At 35.0% G+C, this 18,793-nt stretch overlaps 1 protein-coding gene across 1 annotated transcript in view; it reads left to right on the top strand.

Annotated features, from left to right (window-relative positions):
* The window catches only part of Robo1 (roundabout guidance receptor 1), a 379,533-nt gene that overhangs the window by 341,224 nt on the left and 19,516 nt on the right, over positions 1-18,793 (top strand). Inside the window, exons 22-25 of the mRNA XM_076868692.2 lie at positions 1,434-1,541; positions 4,207-4,351; positions 7,943-8,191; positions 16,339-16,745. Coding sequence (XP_076724807.2) covers positions 1,434-1,541; positions 4,207-4,351; positions 7,943-8,191; positions 16,339-16,745 — 909 coding nt within the window. The remainder of the gene's footprint in view (positions 1-1,433; positions 1,542-4,206; positions 4,352-7,942; positions 8,192-16,338; positions 16,746-18,793) is intronic.

Genomic DNA, 18,793 nt, shown 5'->3' with positions numbered 1-18,793 from the left:
ATCAAACTGAAGAAAAATAATTAAATTAAACTTGAACCGGAGAAGTGGTTCAATTTGTTGTATTTCTCAGACCTTGTGTGGTTCCTGAGATTGCTACGATGTATATAATTTTAGAACCTCAATTTCTTGGGTTGACCTGATTGAAGTCTGCCAGTATAGAACCAAAATAAATGGAGTTTAGTATTAACTTGAAGCAGCAGAATAGTATTTTATGGCCTGAGGGGAATATCTGTGTATTGTAATGTAATGCATGTGAGTTGAAAGAGATAGGTGTTTGATTTCTTTGTAGTTCTTCAGGCTGCTGCTTTAATAACATGATTTGCAAAGTTATATACCTCTAGCTATAACTAGATTGCTCTAATTTAAATAGATAGGGCAATGTTGTGCAAGTATCCTGGTCAAGAATGCATTTTATGGCACATAATTAGAGGTACGGATTTATTTTCTTAGGCTTGAGTTGAGAGCATTTTCTTCAAAAATAAAACTTTGTGAAGCTGGAGAGTATAACAAGATAATTTAAACATTTCATTAAGTTCATGTCATGTTTTAATTTGATAATAAAGTCATCTAGCTTTTCCCCAAGTTTGAGAAGGTACTTAACTGGTATAATAATCCAATTTAATAAATATTTATTAAGATTCCTGCATACATTGATGACAAAGGCTGACAAAATTGAGAGCAGATTCTGCAGCTATGGAGTTTACTGTGGAGATTCAAACCATTACATTATTTTTCCATAGTGTGTGGTTTTACTCTGGACCTCAGAAAGCTCTGACAGTCCTCTGTACAAACATTTCAGAACTCTGATTTATTGTTTGTACTGCTTGTAAGCAGATTTGGTATGTCAGAGTGTAATAAAGACCCCGGAATGCAGCTAGGCTGACAGATTATTACTGACTACATTCCAGTAGCAAGCTTATCATCTGGATTTTCACCTTTGCCTAAATAAGGAGAAGCATTTCTGGGGCAGATTAGATATTTTATTTTCTTATCAGGGATACATTTTTATGAGATATCATCTAGCTGACAAGTTTCCGTTTTATTTTTATTTTATTGCAATTTATGTTTTATGAGTTGCAGACGTGGCATTTTATGATTTATTCTTGTTAGAATTATTTTGTTACTATATATACATATATGTACATACTTTGGGGGGGAGGGTACTATTGATTGAGGGCACTGGGTCTCATGCATATTAAGTATGAGCTTTACCACTTAGCTATACCCCCAGTTTCTATTCCTATATTTTTAAATAGACATCCATTTTGAGTATAAGTCTTTTTATAGCCTGACAATTTGAATCTAAAAATAAATGAGAAAAACAGAGAATTGGTTTCTTAATGTACTCAGAAATATATACAAAATAAAGAGATGTGAAATAACTCACAAAGAAAACATAAATGTACGTTTTTTTTTCCATCTGAAATATCTAGATTATCGAGCAAATGACACAGTTCCTCCAACGATTCCATACAATCAATCATATGACCAGAATACGGGAGGATCCTACAACAGTTCGGATCGGGGCAGTAGTACATCTGGTAAGGGGATCCCAGGAAACATCAACCTCTCTGTTTAAAAGATGGTACAGCCCCAGATGGACTGAAGTATTGAATCACTTTATATCATTTGAATCTAATCTTTCTTTATATCAGGCTTGGGTTTTTGTTTTTTTATATCAGACATAGGTCTTATTTTTTTCAGTTTAAGGGACTGTATTCTCAGTAAACCATTTAATTTTCCATTAGGTATCAAATACTAAGTCCCCTGTTTTCTTCCTTTATCAGTAAATCAAAAGTATGAACTAAAATTTAAAGCCAGCTACCACTAAACTTTAAAGGCAGCTGAAACTTTTTTCTCCCTTTTCTAAAATATAACGTGAGAAATGTTGTACATATAGGTAATCAGATAAATCTGTTACCATTTGAAACAATGCTATTAAAGCAAGTAACGTTTAAGTACACTTCAGCACTATAAAAACCTGAGAGACAATAACCTGAGATCCAGCTGCTGTCTCAGTTGATACTTTCTCTGTGATCCCTCAGTTCTTGTTCAGGAGCCTCATAAAGCAACCTCCCAGCCTCAATTTGTCCATGCCTCAAAAACCACAGAGACTCCTCCCTGTGGTCTTCATGCTGGGGCAGCTGTTTGCCAGCTGTTTTCCTGATAGGGGTTGCAGATGGGAGCTTGATGGTACTTAAGTCCTGTTTTTCTAATTAAAGGTGGTTCATTATTAGAACTAACATGTGGCAAGTCACACCACAATGAGAACAAACTAATTGATCTTGAATGGAGCATGTATCTGCAGGAGAGGGTAGAAATGGCACCTCCCAGCAACTGGATCAAAGTCATTGCTAGGTTCTTTTAGCCAAGTGTCTCTACCTCCGTCTGTAAAGAACATCCCATTCACAGTTTGCTGCCTTCTTTTAGCTAAAGTATGCTGGTTTAACATTTTCTAACCTGTGTTGAAATTTTTCCTATTTAAAGGAGCTTAGAAATGGCCCTTTTTCTTTATAGATTTTCTCAGATTCTACTGTCCATTAATTTGTATTAACAATGAAAATATTATTAAATATTTTTTTTTCTTTTTTATATTAAGTAAACTGACTTAAGAATGTCAAAGATCTACTTTTGGGAAAAACGTAAAACCATAAAATATTTAGATATTTGATTGTTGCATGCCATTTCATCTTTATATTCTTACTTATAGAGAAAATCATATTTTAATAGGGGAAAAACCCCATGATTCTAGGTTATTAATTTTCGATTGACCTTCTCCATCTCTTAGCTTAGACACTGAGACCGTGAGGCCATGCTGCTATTCATCACCTGTTATTCTGTGGATATTTGGTAAAACATTTATAAAGGAGGGAGGTCTGGTGAAGGCAGGGAGCAAGCAAAGCAAGTACATGAAGTGCAGGAAAGGTTTGTGTGGGTCAAGCCACTTGGTCAGGTGGAGTTGCTACCATGCATGGGTCTCCGGAAATCCAGAGGAAGACACTGGCCAATGTCAACTCTGTCATGCATGCACAGTCACCCCAGTACATAACAACCGAGTGACAGAGAACAGAGACACCCAGGCTCAGGGCTGGAGTCACAGTTTATTAGTAACAGCCTGTTCCTCAGCCCACACTTGGTGTTGTAACATACCAAGGCAAGAACATCTGGCATAACAAACACTGCCATTAGAAAATTCCCAAGTGACTTAAAAAAAAAAAAATAAGTCCCACTGCCACTGAGTAAGCTAAGACCTGTGTCATATGCAGGGTGACATGTAGCTGTTTAAGTTAGGATTAAAAAAAAAAAAAAAAGATCAAGACAATTCACTGATATTAAAGGATCACATGAGAAAAAATCAATTACAATTCAATTGTAATTAACAATTATTGTCTATAATATAAATAAGATTCTAAAATATATTCAGGGGGAGAACTTTATCCCCAGATACTTTTTGACCTGAAGGTTTTAAAAAGGGAACATAAGCATCTATGGTGTTCAAAGAATACACCAAATCTAAAATCGGAAAACTGTAGCACTTGAAGAATTGGGTTATTTCAAACTATTAAAAACATTCAGCAACATTATTTTACTATAAGCCACAATTTTATAGAAACAGCGGCTGAGAAGATGTCTGTCCCTTTTTAAGAGCATTTTTTGGCTTCTTTTGTCATTAGTTATATTAGTTCTAGCAGCATTTATTCTCATCTGTATCTGCCTTTCTGAAGAAAACTAATAATTTCATTGTGCCCAAAACATTTCAATGGACAAGTACAAATTACATATATTCAGTGATTTAATGCAACAGTGGAACTCTAATAGATCGTATCTGTATCATATTGTATTTTAGGTTTCAGCAATTAAATAATAGAAAGGCACTCCAGAAAATATGTCTACAGCTCATTTGTTTTAGATGATAATCCATAATGCAATTAATTACTGTAGGAAGATCACTATTAATGATATGACTTGTAAAATTCATTTATGGTTTTATAGCTTTTTTGCTATGTGTTCTACAGTTAAACTTGGCAATTCTTTGCTTTTTCTCTTCTATAAAATTCTGTTTAAAATTAATGAAGAAAAGTGTGTTTATCTCTATATACCTGAATAAATTATAAGATCATATTCACAGAAAATAATTAATCATGGATAATAGGAAAAAAAATTAAAGGCCAGGAATAAAAGACTTGTACTTCATTTCTTCTCTAGGAAGTCAAGGGCACAAGAAAGGGGCACGGACACCCAAGGTTCCCAAACAAGGTGGCATGAACTGGGCAGACCTGCTTCCTCCTCCCCCGGCACATCCTCCTCCCCATGGCAACAGTGAAGAGTACAGTATTTCTGTAGATGAAAGGTAGGCGGAACATCACCTGTGAATGGTATAATAATAACACAATGTTGATCAGTATTGCTTTAAAACCCTCCTCAGGGATGCCCATAAAAGAATTAGTGCTCTAGAAACTTGTTTAGGAACTGGGAATTACACATATACACACACACACACACACACACACACACACACACACACAGGAAATCTTGAGTTTGTATGTATAGAATTTCACGTATGATTTTGTGATTTTCAAAATAGTCATGCACTGCCTAAGGTCATTTCAGTCAATTTCAGACCACATATATGATGCTCTTCCCATAATATTAAAATGGAGCTGAAAAATTCTCATTGTCTATTATTTGTACTGTACCTTTTCCATACTTTGATGTGCCTAGATACCTGACTACTTCCCCTGGTGTTACAGAGGCCTTCAATATTAAGTATGATGACATACAGTTTCAGAGCCTAGGAGCAATAGGCTATATTATTTAACTCGGTTTGTGTTCAATGCCATGGAAGTTTGTCTAAATCTACTCTGAAGTTCAGACAGTCATGAAATCCCTAAACAAGGTGTTTCTTAGAACATGTTCCTGAAGTTAAGTGATACATGACTGTGTTAGAATTTCTTTGACACATTGTTAAGTTTTCATAAAATAATTATGTGGATTTACATACCACAATTTCTGGAGACTACTTTTTTCTTAGATATTATCACATTATGCTGAAAATTACTTGTAGAGGTTTAAACTTCCCTGAATTATTTCTCAGAAGAATTTAACAAGAACAAATAGTCCACATGAAAAAATGAAAAGTTAGAGTGCTTCCTCTCATTCCAGAATCTTTATAATTGGACATGATAGCTCAAACAAAACAAAACAGCTGCTTTAGTAGTGAGATTAAAAGCAGAGAATTCTCTTGGCTTAGAAAATTAACTACAAAAAAAAAAAAAAATGAAATCTACTTGGAAATAGGCTTTTCAATGACTTTATAGAAATAAAAGCTTTGTTTTTTAATTCTTATAAAAAAGTGTTTTGCAGTCCCAGCTGTGCGCAGAAAACAAAACTTCTGTGCTTCTCTTTTTTAATCATTTTTAAATAACATATATTTTCAAGTAAAATTTTTTTACAAAAATGTTAACAGGCGATTCCCATTATCCATAGTAGTTATGTTTTATAAAGTTGCTGTGAACACTGAATTAGTGAATATGGAACCATTTGTCTCTAGGGGAAATACAGGGTTAGATTCTTTGAGCCTCAGGTCACAACATTTTTTTTGTTGATCTGAGGCCTTTTTTTATGTGTGTTTTGTTTAAAGCACCTTTATTTAATATATATTTTTCATTAATATAATGTCATTTCTGAGAAAGCACATCTGTTATAGATGCATTTTCTCTGTTAGGCACATCACAACCCTCTTAAGTTAGGAGTGCCAAGCTGCATGTTAACATTTCCTCTGGGTGCCATTTTTAACAGGGAAATCACTGATATTAAGCAAGAAAATTTCTAGCAATGTGGGCCCTAAATCAACTGTTCAAAGGATGTGAGAGCTGACAAAAGAAAGTATTTGTTGTCTTGTTTTGCTTCTGGTGGGGACATGCATGTCAGGTGGTTCAAATTTTTGGTGTCTTTTTGTATGTGTGAAGATGACCACAAAAACATCACTAGTTTTGATATGGGGGTTTCAAATTCACTGAATCAGTGAATCTGCAAATATAGAATCTGCAAATAGAGAAGATAAGTTTGGTCATAATAGTTTATTTTTCAGGCTATTTTAATATAATATTTTCTTCTATTTTAGTTGTCTAAAAATGGTTAAAATAAAATATGCTATTGTAGATTATTTTTAAAAAAATACTACAGGAGATTCAATTGTTCCCCAAAGAGAAAGATTTGTTTTACTTGGGAAGAATGAATCTAATATGCTGATAGGTGTTTTTCACCTTGAAAATGATAAAGTTATCAATTAAGAGCAGGGATTTTTATGGATCCTGGGACCATGCAGAGATATGGACTTTTGCAGAACTAACATGGCAGGGTGTGGGAAAACTGGGAAGGCAAATGTAAGCCAGATTATGCTGATACTCAAATGCCTTGCTGCAGCATTTTTATTTTATTCTCTAAGCAATTAGAGAGCCATTTCTTACTTGGAGCAAATGAACAACCTGACAGTGACTTGTATTATAGTAAAGCAATTTTGGAACAATGTGACCATGGTGAAGCAAGGAGTAACTGGCGGCAAAGAGATCAATTAAAAGATTATTGCAGTAGGACATGCAACAGATGAAAACAGGGGAACAGATTGTAGAGAGTCCTTATAGTTAGAATAGAGATGAATTGTGGGACAGGTTAATGAAGAGGAGAAAGGTATAATTCTCTTCAAGATTACTAATTTGGATGGGTGAGCAAATTGCTTGGCTACTTGATAACAAAAGAAACATAAGAAGGAGTTACAAAAATTGAGGTAGAAGGATTAAGGAAGTAAAAAAAAAGAAAAGATAAAAAGCAACCACATTATTTAAGCATCAGTTTCCTAAGGTAAAGTGAACAAGGCGGGGTGGTAGAGAACGAATAAGAGAGCGCAGTAATCAAACAGTTATATAATGCAGTACATCTTTGTCATTCTAATCATTAAACATATTCCTGGGATAAGATAAAAGAAAAAAGTGTAAGTACTCTCCAGATTTATCTTGTTTCCTACCCAGATCTAGCCCAGGAGCAGAAGAGCATTTTATTGTTTAGGGGTGTTGTATTTTTCACTCACCATCCTAAATGCAAACCAACCACCAGTTCATTTGGTGCCCAACTGAAGAAATAATGATCTATTTACATTTTCAAAAGAGAGTTCTATTGAACTATGTAAGTTGTTTCCAGTATCTCTCCCTTTGAAAGCATTTAGAAAGTTCTTTGCTCAGGGTCTAGAACTTCATCATTGGACTATCTGCAATGCCATCTTTGAATCCTCTTGAGAATATGTTGCACTGGAGGAATAGAACATACTAAGTACATCTGATATATACTAAGTTAAATTATGTTAAGTGGATTTCTTTATTGTTTCTTTATGATTTCTCAGCCTGTATAATATGCTAGTAATAAGTTACAATCTTGCAGAGAAAAATAGTATAGTTTAATACTTCAAAAACCTTTATGATAGCAGACTTTTTAAAACAATGAGTCCTTACTATGATTTAGAAGAATTAGCAGGGCAGTGATGTATTGCATTATATAAGTTGTAATTTCATTACATCTCTCTTGTTTATTCTCTACCACCTAAATTGATTACATTAGCTCTGGAAAGTTGATGCTCAAATCGTGTGGGTGTGGTTGCTTTGTATCTTCTTTTGCTTTCCTAATCCTATTGTCTTACTCTGTGTAACTCTTTTCCTCTGTTTTCTTTGCGATCAAGTAGCCTAGCAGTTTCCTCATTCATCCAAACTAGAAGTCTTGTACAAAATTTTTCCTTTTCCTCTTCTTCATGAAGCTCTTGCATAATTCATTTCTCTCTTCATACTTGAAAACAAGTCAAAGCAGATATTCCACTTACTATAGCAGTAGTTTATTGGGAGAAACTGAAGTAAGTCAGCATGTTCTTATAGTAACACATAACATGTTGTTTCAGCTATGATCAAGAAATGCCATGTCCTGTACCACCAGCACGGATGTATTTGCAGCAGGATGAATTAGAAGAGGAGGAAGATGAAAGAGGCCCCACACCTCCTGTGCGGGGAGCAGCTTCTTCTCCAGCTGCCGTGTCCTATAGCCATCAGTCCACTGCCACTCTGACCCCATCCCCACAGGAAGAACTCCAGCCCATGTTGCAGGATTGCCCAGAGGAGATTGGCCATATGCAGCACCCACCTGACAGGCGGTATGCGGTTTAGAAATAAATTTTAGCAGAATCAGATCATTTCCACTACTTATTGAATGCTCTCCCATGAAGCAGTTTTCAAACCACACGAGCATTTTCTTGGAGTATTTTCCCACAGTAAAGCCTGGTAAAGGACATATCAAGTAATACTGTTAAGCATGACATTAGATTAATTGATCCCAGGGCACTTGCAACCATAAAATAATGGGCATTGATACTCACCTACTTATAATAATTACATTCATGTACATGTGGCCTGCTAGTCTCATGACATGTTATTGTTGGTGGGTGTTTTTTGTACTTTAACTTTCCTTGTGCATGAGCAAACCACTTCTTTCTTTAGAAAAACAGATTTTTCTCTTCTAAAATTGAGTTCCACATAATGATTTGTTCTTTCATAGCTGTAATGTCATAGTAGAATGAGTTTGGTGTGTTCATTTTATGTTGACCTCAGATACCTTTACTTTGATATAGGTTAGGATTATTTTATCCAGGTTACTACACAAAATGTGTGAGTGGGTGTGGGTGTGTGTGTTTAGACATTTTACCCTAGTGAATATCATCATCCAATACATATTTTTGTTATCTGTGACTTCAGTTGTCATTTCTACCACGTAAAAGCTATTACTGTATCATGTTAGCTCTTCTCTCATTGTTGATGATATTGTTTGTACTATTTTATTGCCCTTGACACATTATATTATGTATCTATTGCTTTCCATATTCCTAATATCATTTGAAATCGAGTATATCATTTGCCTCAGAAGATTTTCCCTCAGTATTTTTGAATGAATAACAAATTCTGGCTTGTGCTGTTTGAATTTTATTCTGCAGATTAAGATAGAATTTGCAGTGTTTGCTAACAATTCTGTCATTAAGAAGTTATTACCAAATTCAAATCCTATACTTCTTCAACAGAAGGAAGTAGTTAAACCTTTCCCTGTGTGACAAGGGGAAACTTGGATTGCCATATATTTAAATAGTATTAACCTTTGGACTTCATGAAGATTGAGAGCAAATAAGTTGTCTTTTTTTCCTATTAGCATCACAAGCCATGTCAGCTACTCTTATTAGAAGCAAATGAGAGACAACAGAGACCATTAAGTTTCTTTGGTTCTCTCAAGTAACCTATTTCCTTCCACTCTCCTCTGTGTGGCCATTGGACCCCAGATTTTCCTCCTGACTAGCCTTTTTTTTTTTTTTTTTTAACTATTCCTTCTGTAATCCTTTTTACCTTCTTATAAACAAAAAACAAACATGAGTTTCCTGTCATCTGTGTGGACATTACAGCCATAGTCTCTCCCTTCAGTCCTCCTTTCTTTCCCTATTAACTATGTGGCTTGTAAACTTTCCTTAGCCTTCTCTCCGGGTTACAGACTCACCTACTGCTGACTGTGGTTCAGCCACCTACGCCTTCCCAGTTCCTGGCTACAACTCTACCCACTGTGTCCTAGCTTCTACACTTTTTGCTTCCATGTGTCTGCTGAAAGTAACTTCCTAATGCTAAAATCTAAAGACTTCTTTGTCCTTATTTTTCTTGAGCTCTCTGCAATGATGGCAGTTTTATAAATTGTTTGGAGAGTTGAATGAGATAATGTATGTTAAGTACCTGCAGAGGGGTAAGTTTTCAGCAAATAATAGTTCCCTTTTGTCCTTCTCCTTGTGTATCACCCCATCACTTGATTTGACAATTATATTCTGATGGCTGTCAAATTTATTTAGCCAGCCCAGACCTTTTCCCTGTGTGTCACAATAATATTTTCACTTGGACATCTCCACATGTCTTAACCCAAATTGATCATCTTTGCAATGAACACTTGCTCCTTGTCCTACTTTGTTTTATTTATTTTTTATGTGGTGCTGAGGATCGAACCCGGGGCCTCACACGCGCTAGGTGAGGACTGTACCACTGAGCCACAACCCCAGCCCCACCCCTTGTCCTACTTTAATGGCTACTTATTTATATACCAAGGGGATAGGCAAAAGCATAAAAAATAACTTTGCCATTGGGAGATGAGCTTAATTATCCTTCTGCCTCATTTGTGGTCTTCATACCATCTATGAATTAAAATATTTACCATTTCCCTTTAATGCTAATTCCAAAATAGCCCACGATTTTGTTCCTTTGTTTCCATTTCTGTTGCTACTGGACCAGGGCGCCCATCCCTGTCCCTTGAAATTTTCCCATACTCTTGAAATGATATCCATTTTTCTTTCCTTTCTCTCTTTACCTTCAAATGTTCTTTCATTGCATGGAAGTCTGGATCTGTTTCCCCCATTTCCAGTCCTCCTATGGAGCCCCGCACTCAAAGCCCCTGACCATCCTCATTCCTTTCCCACAACATTTCTAATTAGTCTGTTTGAAATTCTCTGAGTTTATCTTAAACTCACCCAACATCCTGGTCTAGGACATGCTGTTTTTTGATTGCGTGGCAAGCATTGTTCATCTTTCCAAGTCCTGCTCAGAAACACTCCGTGGAGCTTTCCTCTGATTGACTGGCAGAAATCCACCAGTCTTCTTTTTCATCTTCATAAGGCTCTGTTCCCATCTCAGTTAATCAGGTTTTTTTTTTTGTTGCTTTAGTATTTCCTATTTGTTTATCTGATGCTCTATTTAAATTCAAAGCTCTCTGATGTCAGAATTCATGTCTTACTCATGTCTTTGAAATCACAGAGTTTCCCACTCCCTCACCCCAGTATATGAAGGCTGGAATCTGATACTGAAAATGACCTACTTTCTATTGTTTTAGGGTGACAACTACATGTATGATCTTGAAGTATACAGATGTGATTGAGAAAGACACCAAGTACCTGCAGCACTTATAGTGAATTTAACTAGTTTTAGCTTTTAAGTTTTTTATTTTCAGTCTATAAAGAAATTATGAATTTTATTTCCAGGATCATTGCTGGAAATAACACTGGACACTAATAAAAAGGTGGTGTGAGCCCATTAAAAAAAAGAAAATCCTGTCAGTGTTTTTGAAATGGTGACTATAGACTCTGTATGACATTTTAAAAATACAGATAAGCAAAATGAAAATATAAAGTACCAATGATCTATATAGTCAGAAGCAGTCACTGTTCAGAGCTCAGTAAAAATCCTTTCAATCTTTCATCTCTACCTGTTTTCACATTGTGTTGAATTTGTAGCTTGCCAATATTATTTTGCAAGTTACTCTTTCTGCTGAACAGTGTATTTTTCTCTGTTGGTAACTTTCAGTGTAGACACTTGGGTTAAATAGATACTGTAATTTATGTAGCTCATTCCCTAATGTTGGCATTTAAATTGGGCCTACCCTGTTGAGACTAGATCGAGTGTTGGACTCTCATCTGTAGTTAAGTCCTTGAGTGAAGCCTCTTCTCAGTCCTTTTACCTATTCAAACATCAGTCCCATCAGTCAATGACTTCTGTTTCTTATCATCCTGCCACTTCCCTAATGATGCAATCATTAGAGATAGATAGCTATTTCTCTACAGGTCTCATTCTAGAGCTTCAGACTCATATATCCCAGTACTTATTCCTGCAGATTTTTACTGCCTAAATATCACTCTGAGAGAAGCACATATATTCAGGCATAAATGCACTTTTCTTGTTCCAGCAGCCATTTTCTCATGCCTGCATTACAGTAATGTTCTGCTAAGTGGTCTCAGTGCCTTTGACCCTGCCCCTTCTTCAAACTGTGCCCCTGCTGCAGGCTGTACAGAGACATTTTCCTAAAATGCAATGCTGATCAAGTTTCATCAATGCTTGAAATCTCACAATGGTTTCCCATTCCCCTTAAAATAAAGACAAGATTCCTTAATGTAGCAATCAAGACCCTTTGTGATCTCACCCCTCTGTGGCTTCATCCTTGCCCACTGCCACACCCCCATCAATGTCTGTATTGTTTTACTCTTCAGTTTCTTCCAGTTCCTGGAAGAAGAACAGTTCTTCTTCACTTCAAGGTCTCTGCACATTCTGCCCAACTTCCTGGAACACTATTATCTGCTCTTTTTTTCAGGGCTAACACCTATGTATTCTTTAAACTCAAAATTAAGTGGCAGATCCTCCTTCCCTAATACCACAATGAAGGGATGGGAGCCTGTTATATGTATTCCCACAACACTGTATATAGCCCCCTTTAGGGTGCTGACTTAATGTATTATGACTGCACACGTGATGAATTGTTGGTCTCTTCCACTGGACTACAAGTTCAAATAAGAAGTATATTTTATTCAGCTGACTTTCTAACATAGTGGTCTGAATTCCTATCTCTATTGCTGTCTAACAAACTACTCAAAAACTCAGTGGCCTATAACAACCCTTTTATTTTATTCACAATCCCATGAATTTGGGATTCTGAAAAAATTCAGTTGGACAATTCATCTCTAATCTACGTGACTGTCGCCTGGTTGTGGGGGTAAGATCTCCTGCCAAGTTAGTTTTATCCCTCATATCTGATGTCCCAATATTCCTCAGCCTCCATCTCCACAGTGTCATCACATGGCCTGGGCTTCTCATAATATAAGGTTTCAGGATAGAGACACTTTTAACATGTCAGCTGGTTTCAAAGAAGGCAGAAAGAGGAAGTTTTCAGATCAATTTAGTACTATATTCGGGATAGGGGCATAATCTTACTCCTTCTATAGCCTATTGGTCAAAGCAGTCACAAAGCTCATTCTGATTTAACAATGTAGAAGCAAATTCCCTCTCTTGTTTCAGAAGATCATTTGAATTTAGAGATATTATTATGGGTATTTTGAAAAATGAGATCATCTCTGGCCCAGATATGTATAGTTAGTTTGTATTCAGTATGTATGCCTTAAAATTGAATCCTTATAATCCTTAGTCTCAAAATCTAGTAGGGACCACACAATAATAGATGCACAATAGATGTTTAAAGAATAAATACATTGGGGCTGGGGTTGTGGCTCAGTGGCAGAGCGCTTGCCTAGCACGAGTACAGCACTGGGTTTGATCCTCAGTACCACATAAAAGTAAACAAAGATATTGTGTCCATGCATAACTAAAAAAACTTTTTTAAAAAAGAATAAATACATTATTTTATGCTTGTTGATTAGGGGCGTATGTAAATATTACAATATATGTAACAAAAAGTTAATGAAAAAAGTATTATAATACCACAATATTAATTTTATAAGCCTTAAAGGCTTGCACTATTATTAATATTGCAATTTTTGTTCTTATGAGCTTCTAGGATATTCCATATTGTCTAAAATTAGATAAACTAAATGACTAACATAGTGGCAACCCTTCTCTTTTTCTCATATAAGAACAATGAAAATAATATAATTAAACTGATACATATTGTTTCAAAAAATGACACTATTGCATTCACTGCAGTTAATAATAAAAATACCTTGAACAGCAAAAATAGTTTTCATGTATGAAGTAGAAAATTGTCTGATGTTTTTTCATACAGAGAAGTTGAATATGATATTGTTAGAAGGAAAAGACAGAAATAAGGTAAAGGAAAATTAAATATCTTGTCTTTTTACAAACTGGGTAATAGTTGATTACACAAAAAAATTGAAACTACACTAGTGTTAGAAAAAAGGATTTGAAAGGTATGGGGTTTTTTTCCCCCTTTTGTCTTTTGCCTGGTACATGCTATATGGTGAACTGTAGAGACACCTGCTTTCATAAATTAATGGAATCACCCCTTTCTTTCTTGAACATATTTATGAAGGCATCATTTTCGCAGGAGCCTAGAGTGTTGTGAGTCACAGTCATATACTTGTACATTATTTCAGAAGATGCTGAAACCCCTCAGGGGGAGGAATCTAAAAGGTTGAGGTTCGTTTGCAACAAGCCCCACTTGAATGCAGCATCTCGAAATAGCTTTTTGTTTTCAAGTAGAATATATTACATATTTCAAACTGTACATGTTTATCACACATTCCCCAGGATGGCCTTATTTACAGATGGTTTGAATACATTTTTTTTCCTGTCTTTCCTCAGAATTTGCACGTGTTGGTAGTAGTTAAAAGACAGCCCTTGTTTAACATTTTTGCTCTACAGAATGTGAATTATCCAAACAGCAAAGCTGGCATCCTCTCACAGGGAAGCTGGCCATTCTGCATCCCTTTATTGATGGTCAAAACAGTCCCCTTTGTGCTAAAAACTCTTACATGACTGTAAAAAAAAAAAAAAAAAAAAAAAGAAGTTTCTTGTGGTATTTTGGATGTGCATGCTTACAAAGGCTGCAAATTAACTTTTAAGTATGCTATTTTATTGCATTCCAAATTAAACAAAGGTTTTCCTCCTATGTGTATGACAGAATCCACATTGAAACAATTATCCATTTTAATCTCTTAAATAACTCCAGCTTTGGCACATTTTTCATATTTCTTCTAGTGCCACACACAGACACATTACAAACCACCCAGAAATGAAAAATGATGAATTATATTAAAGAACCCTGCATGTGTGAACATATAAAAAATGTGTAATAATGTACACTTATATACACATAGTCCTTTACTAAAACATGTTATTTTTGTTTCTTATGTTTTTAATTCACCTATAACTGAAACATACCTCTCCTGGCGTGAGTGTGTGTGTGTGTGTTAATACCATTCCTAGAAGGAAGGAAGGTCATGATCTTGGAAGCAAAATTTGAGTTTAAATTCTGAATTTTAGACACCCTACCTTTAAGAACTTTGACAAAATCCTTAATTCCTCTGAATTTCAATATCCTCATAAATAAAATGATAATTTAAAAAGTAACTCAGAAAATTGCTCTGAGAATTGAGATAACATTGTAAAATATGCTTAGATACAAAATATGTGCTCAGTGAGTTAGTTGTTGTGTTTAAAATAATTATCATTTAGTTTAACTGTCATGTGCTGAATCTGTGATTTTTAATTCTATGAAATCAGGAGTGCAGGATCTGATGAGGTGCTGTCATGAATCTTCTGCTTGATAGTCCCCCATTGTGTCCCATCTTTGACCTTGCATTTTCTGAGCATCACTGTGTGTCTATGATTCCCTTTTTTGCAGGCATGCTCTTAATTAGGTGCTACTCTCTTGGTATTTTTCTACCTTGAGAATAACACCTTTCCATGACTTTTCTTTCACTTAAGTCCAAATGCTCTCTATCTTCTCAGTCATCTTATATTCACTGGAGTAGATTGGGTAGTGTTAGTAAAAAGACTGCTTTTAACTGATATTCTTCAAGCCTGTGGAGAGGTGGCTGAAACATCAGTTACTCTGTGAACTAAGACTGTGGGATACTACTTAATTTTACCCTCCTTTTTGATCCTTAACTAATTTCAGGTCATTAGAAAAAAATACCTTTAAGCATATTATTAAAGAGATAGATAGAATAACAGGAAAACCAAGGAAGTTTAAAACAGCCAAATACCTTCATTTAAACTCATAAATGAGTAAATTAAAGAAAAATTGCTCTTGGGTCCCATAGCTTTTAAAATGATTATATAATATTATTTAATACATATATGATACATACATATTAAAATATAAAAGGAATTGTGTTATGTGCTGAATATGTTTTTGTTAATTCTATGAAATTTTACTGTTTTATAGTCTAGTTGAATTGACTTCGTTCACTTGGAATAGTAGAGTGGCAATGAAGGAAAGGGAAAGAAATGAATGTTTTTGGAGTGAATTGAGGATGAATAAGTGTTGTCTTTGGCAATAATAAGTTATAGATAATTTGGAAAGTCTTTAGGACAAATATATAGGTGGATGCTCCCCAAAAGAGTATTAATCAATGAAGTGGAATAAACTATGTTATAGGTGCATACATGAATATTTCACAGTAAACCACACTATTGTGTATAATTATAATGCACTAATAAAAACATTAAAATATGTATCACTTCCTATTTTAACTTTTAAAAACTTTTCAATTCAACCGATAAACATGAGACTTAGCTGAGTATATTTCTATAAAACTTGAATAAAATGTACTGCAGGGAAGCCCCTAAGTGAGATATAATCCAAAGTAAAATCAAACTCTGATATAAAAAAACTATAGCCTTTTTTTTTTCTCTTCCTCTGAGCAAATCAGCTCAACAGAAGCAAAGATCAAATCAGTTTCCTTGTGAATTTCTGGTTGCTTCATTGTGTCCTGAATTAGATAATGAACTGAGCTCTTGCTCTTTATTCCTGTTCATGCAGAAGGCAACCAGCGAGTCCTCCTCCGCCTCCACGGCCGATTTCTCCCCCGCACACCTATGGCTACATTTCAGGACCCCTGGTCTCAGATATGGATACGGACGCGCCAGAAGAGGAAGAAGATGAAGCTGACATGGAAGTTGCCAAAATGCAAACTAGAAGGCTTTTATTACGTGGGCTTGAGCAGACCCCTGCCTCAAGTGTTGGGGACCTGGAGAGCTCTGTCACTGGGTCCATGATCAACGGCTGGGGTTCAGCCTCAGAGGAGGACAACATCTCCAGTGGGCGTTCCAGTGTTAGTTCTTCCGATGGCTCCTTTTTCACTGATGCTGATTTTGCCCAGGCTGTGGCAGCGGCCGCAGAGTATGCTGGTCTGAAAGTGGCGCGAAGGCAGATGCAGGATGCTGGTGGTAAGTCGGGCACTTTCCCCAAGCCACAAAGAAAGCTCAATGTGTGTGCATTCGTGCTGATTAGCACCTATGGTCTGGTGTCTAATTTATAACCACCTTTTCTTTTCTTTTTTTAATTGAGTAAGGCAACCAAAGTCCAAGAATATGATTTATTTGTATTATTTTCTTTCTTTCCTTCCTTTTTTTTCATCAAACTTTTAAACTCTGCATTTATTTAATAAACGCTATATAATGAGAGTAAAAAAAAGCTAATTCAAATGTCCTCATTTTAAGTATAATTGTAAATATATATATATATATATATATATATATGACTGTATATCTGTCTGTTTACACTGATTGGTCTAGTTTCTTTAAGGTATGTATTTACTCAGTTAAATGAGCTTTGTGTTGCTCAATGCATAGTATGTATAAAGTAACCCAGATAAAATTTATTGCAATAATTCTTTTATTTCATTTAATCAGATGTTATGTCAAATAAATATTTACATATCCAGGTGGGACAGTCAGCCATTGGAAAATAGGCTATTTCTTTTTGAAACTCATTTCCTCGTGGCTTTTCAAACTAGAATATTAATTTAATTGGGAAAAATTAAAGATTTGGATAACACACACACATTTGCAAGCATAAATATTTTCTCTCTTTGATCTAATAATTGAGAGAGCAGGTTAATCCAGATGCACATTATAAATTTTCTGTTTCCCTTTCTCATTGCCAGTAACCTATTTTTAATGAGAATGCATCTCTTATTATGTTTTAACCCATTTTTGCTTATTGCCTTCCCCTCCCAAGTATGATAAAGAAAATAATTTGAATATAAAATAGATTTTTATATGATTTAATTTGTGTAGGATGAATATATGTTTACATGAAGACGTACATTCATATTATTGTGTGGTGCATGCGCATCTGTGTGTGTGTGCACACGCATGCATGTCTATTTCTGGTGCTGTAAAAAGGCAAGTAGCAGAATAAAAGAATGTGGTCATCAAAAAAAGAGATAATATTTAGGAAAAAGAAAAGACTATCACAACAATTGATACTTGTTACTTAGTTGTTTTACTAACAACTACTACATTGGTAATTTTCTGTGTTTTCTAGATACTTCATTGGTCATTATTTTTTATCAGTATAGAATATTTTCAGAGAAAATTTAACTTGCATCGTTAAGTCATCTCTATAAATTTTTTTATCCTGAATATGTTGCAGAAAAAAAGATTTCTAATTTTCTTCTAATTTTCTTCATCTTATTATTATGGAATTATATATATGTATTTTAGTCAGGTCTATATTTTATGAAATTTAGACAAATATCTTTTCTTCCAGTAGCTGCTGAATTCAGTAAAATATGCAAACCTAATTCTCTTTCTTAATGAATAAATAACCTTATATATAGCTTTTGTTTCCCTTTCCTTTTTAATTCTCTGCTAAAAAAAAAAATACAGGAAATTAAGCATCTCAGAACACTACTTTCAGATTGCATTAAGGGTGTTTTTCAGTTCATTAAATCAGGAAAACATAGAAATGATGTTGAAAATTCATCTGTAAAGGACCTTATGCCTCAGGGTCTATGAGCAGTGGATGGCCTTACACAATAGAATGAGTAATGGGCTTCCTCTCAGCCCTAATTCTCTGTTTTCATGGATATGTAACTTTAATTGTAATAGTCTCTATCACAGCTAAGGAGAGGTTTTGGTTTAATATTTTATTATATTGTAATTGAGTAGCATTTCTGGTTTTCTCTTGGCTCATGATCATAATGAACTAAATACATGTCTGCCTATTGCAGTGTTCTTTTCAGGAAATGGTGGTGCTCACCATGTGACTTGAAGTTAATATGAATGAATAATCCAATCACATTGCTTCTCACTTGGCTGCGTTAATGTCTATTATTTAATATGCTTGGGTTAGCATTTTTAAATGTGTTCATTTCTCTATATGTGGCTTCTTCTGTTTATAGTCAAAATATATGTTGTCAGGTCTGTTTGAAATTTCTTATGGTACTAAGGAGTTCTGGGTTTGTGACTGGATTTTGTAGAAACCAAAA

Source organism: Callospermophilus lateralis, chromosome 10, assembly GCF_048772815.1.
Source record: "Callospermophilus lateralis isolate mCalLat2 chromosome 10, mCalLat2.hap1, whole genome shotgun sequence".
NCBI classification, from domain to species: domain Eukaryota; kingdom Metazoa; phylum Chordata; class Mammalia; order Rodentia; family Sciuridae; genus Callospermophilus; species Callospermophilus lateralis.
This window is presented reverse-complemented; position numbering and strand designations above follow the sequence as displayed.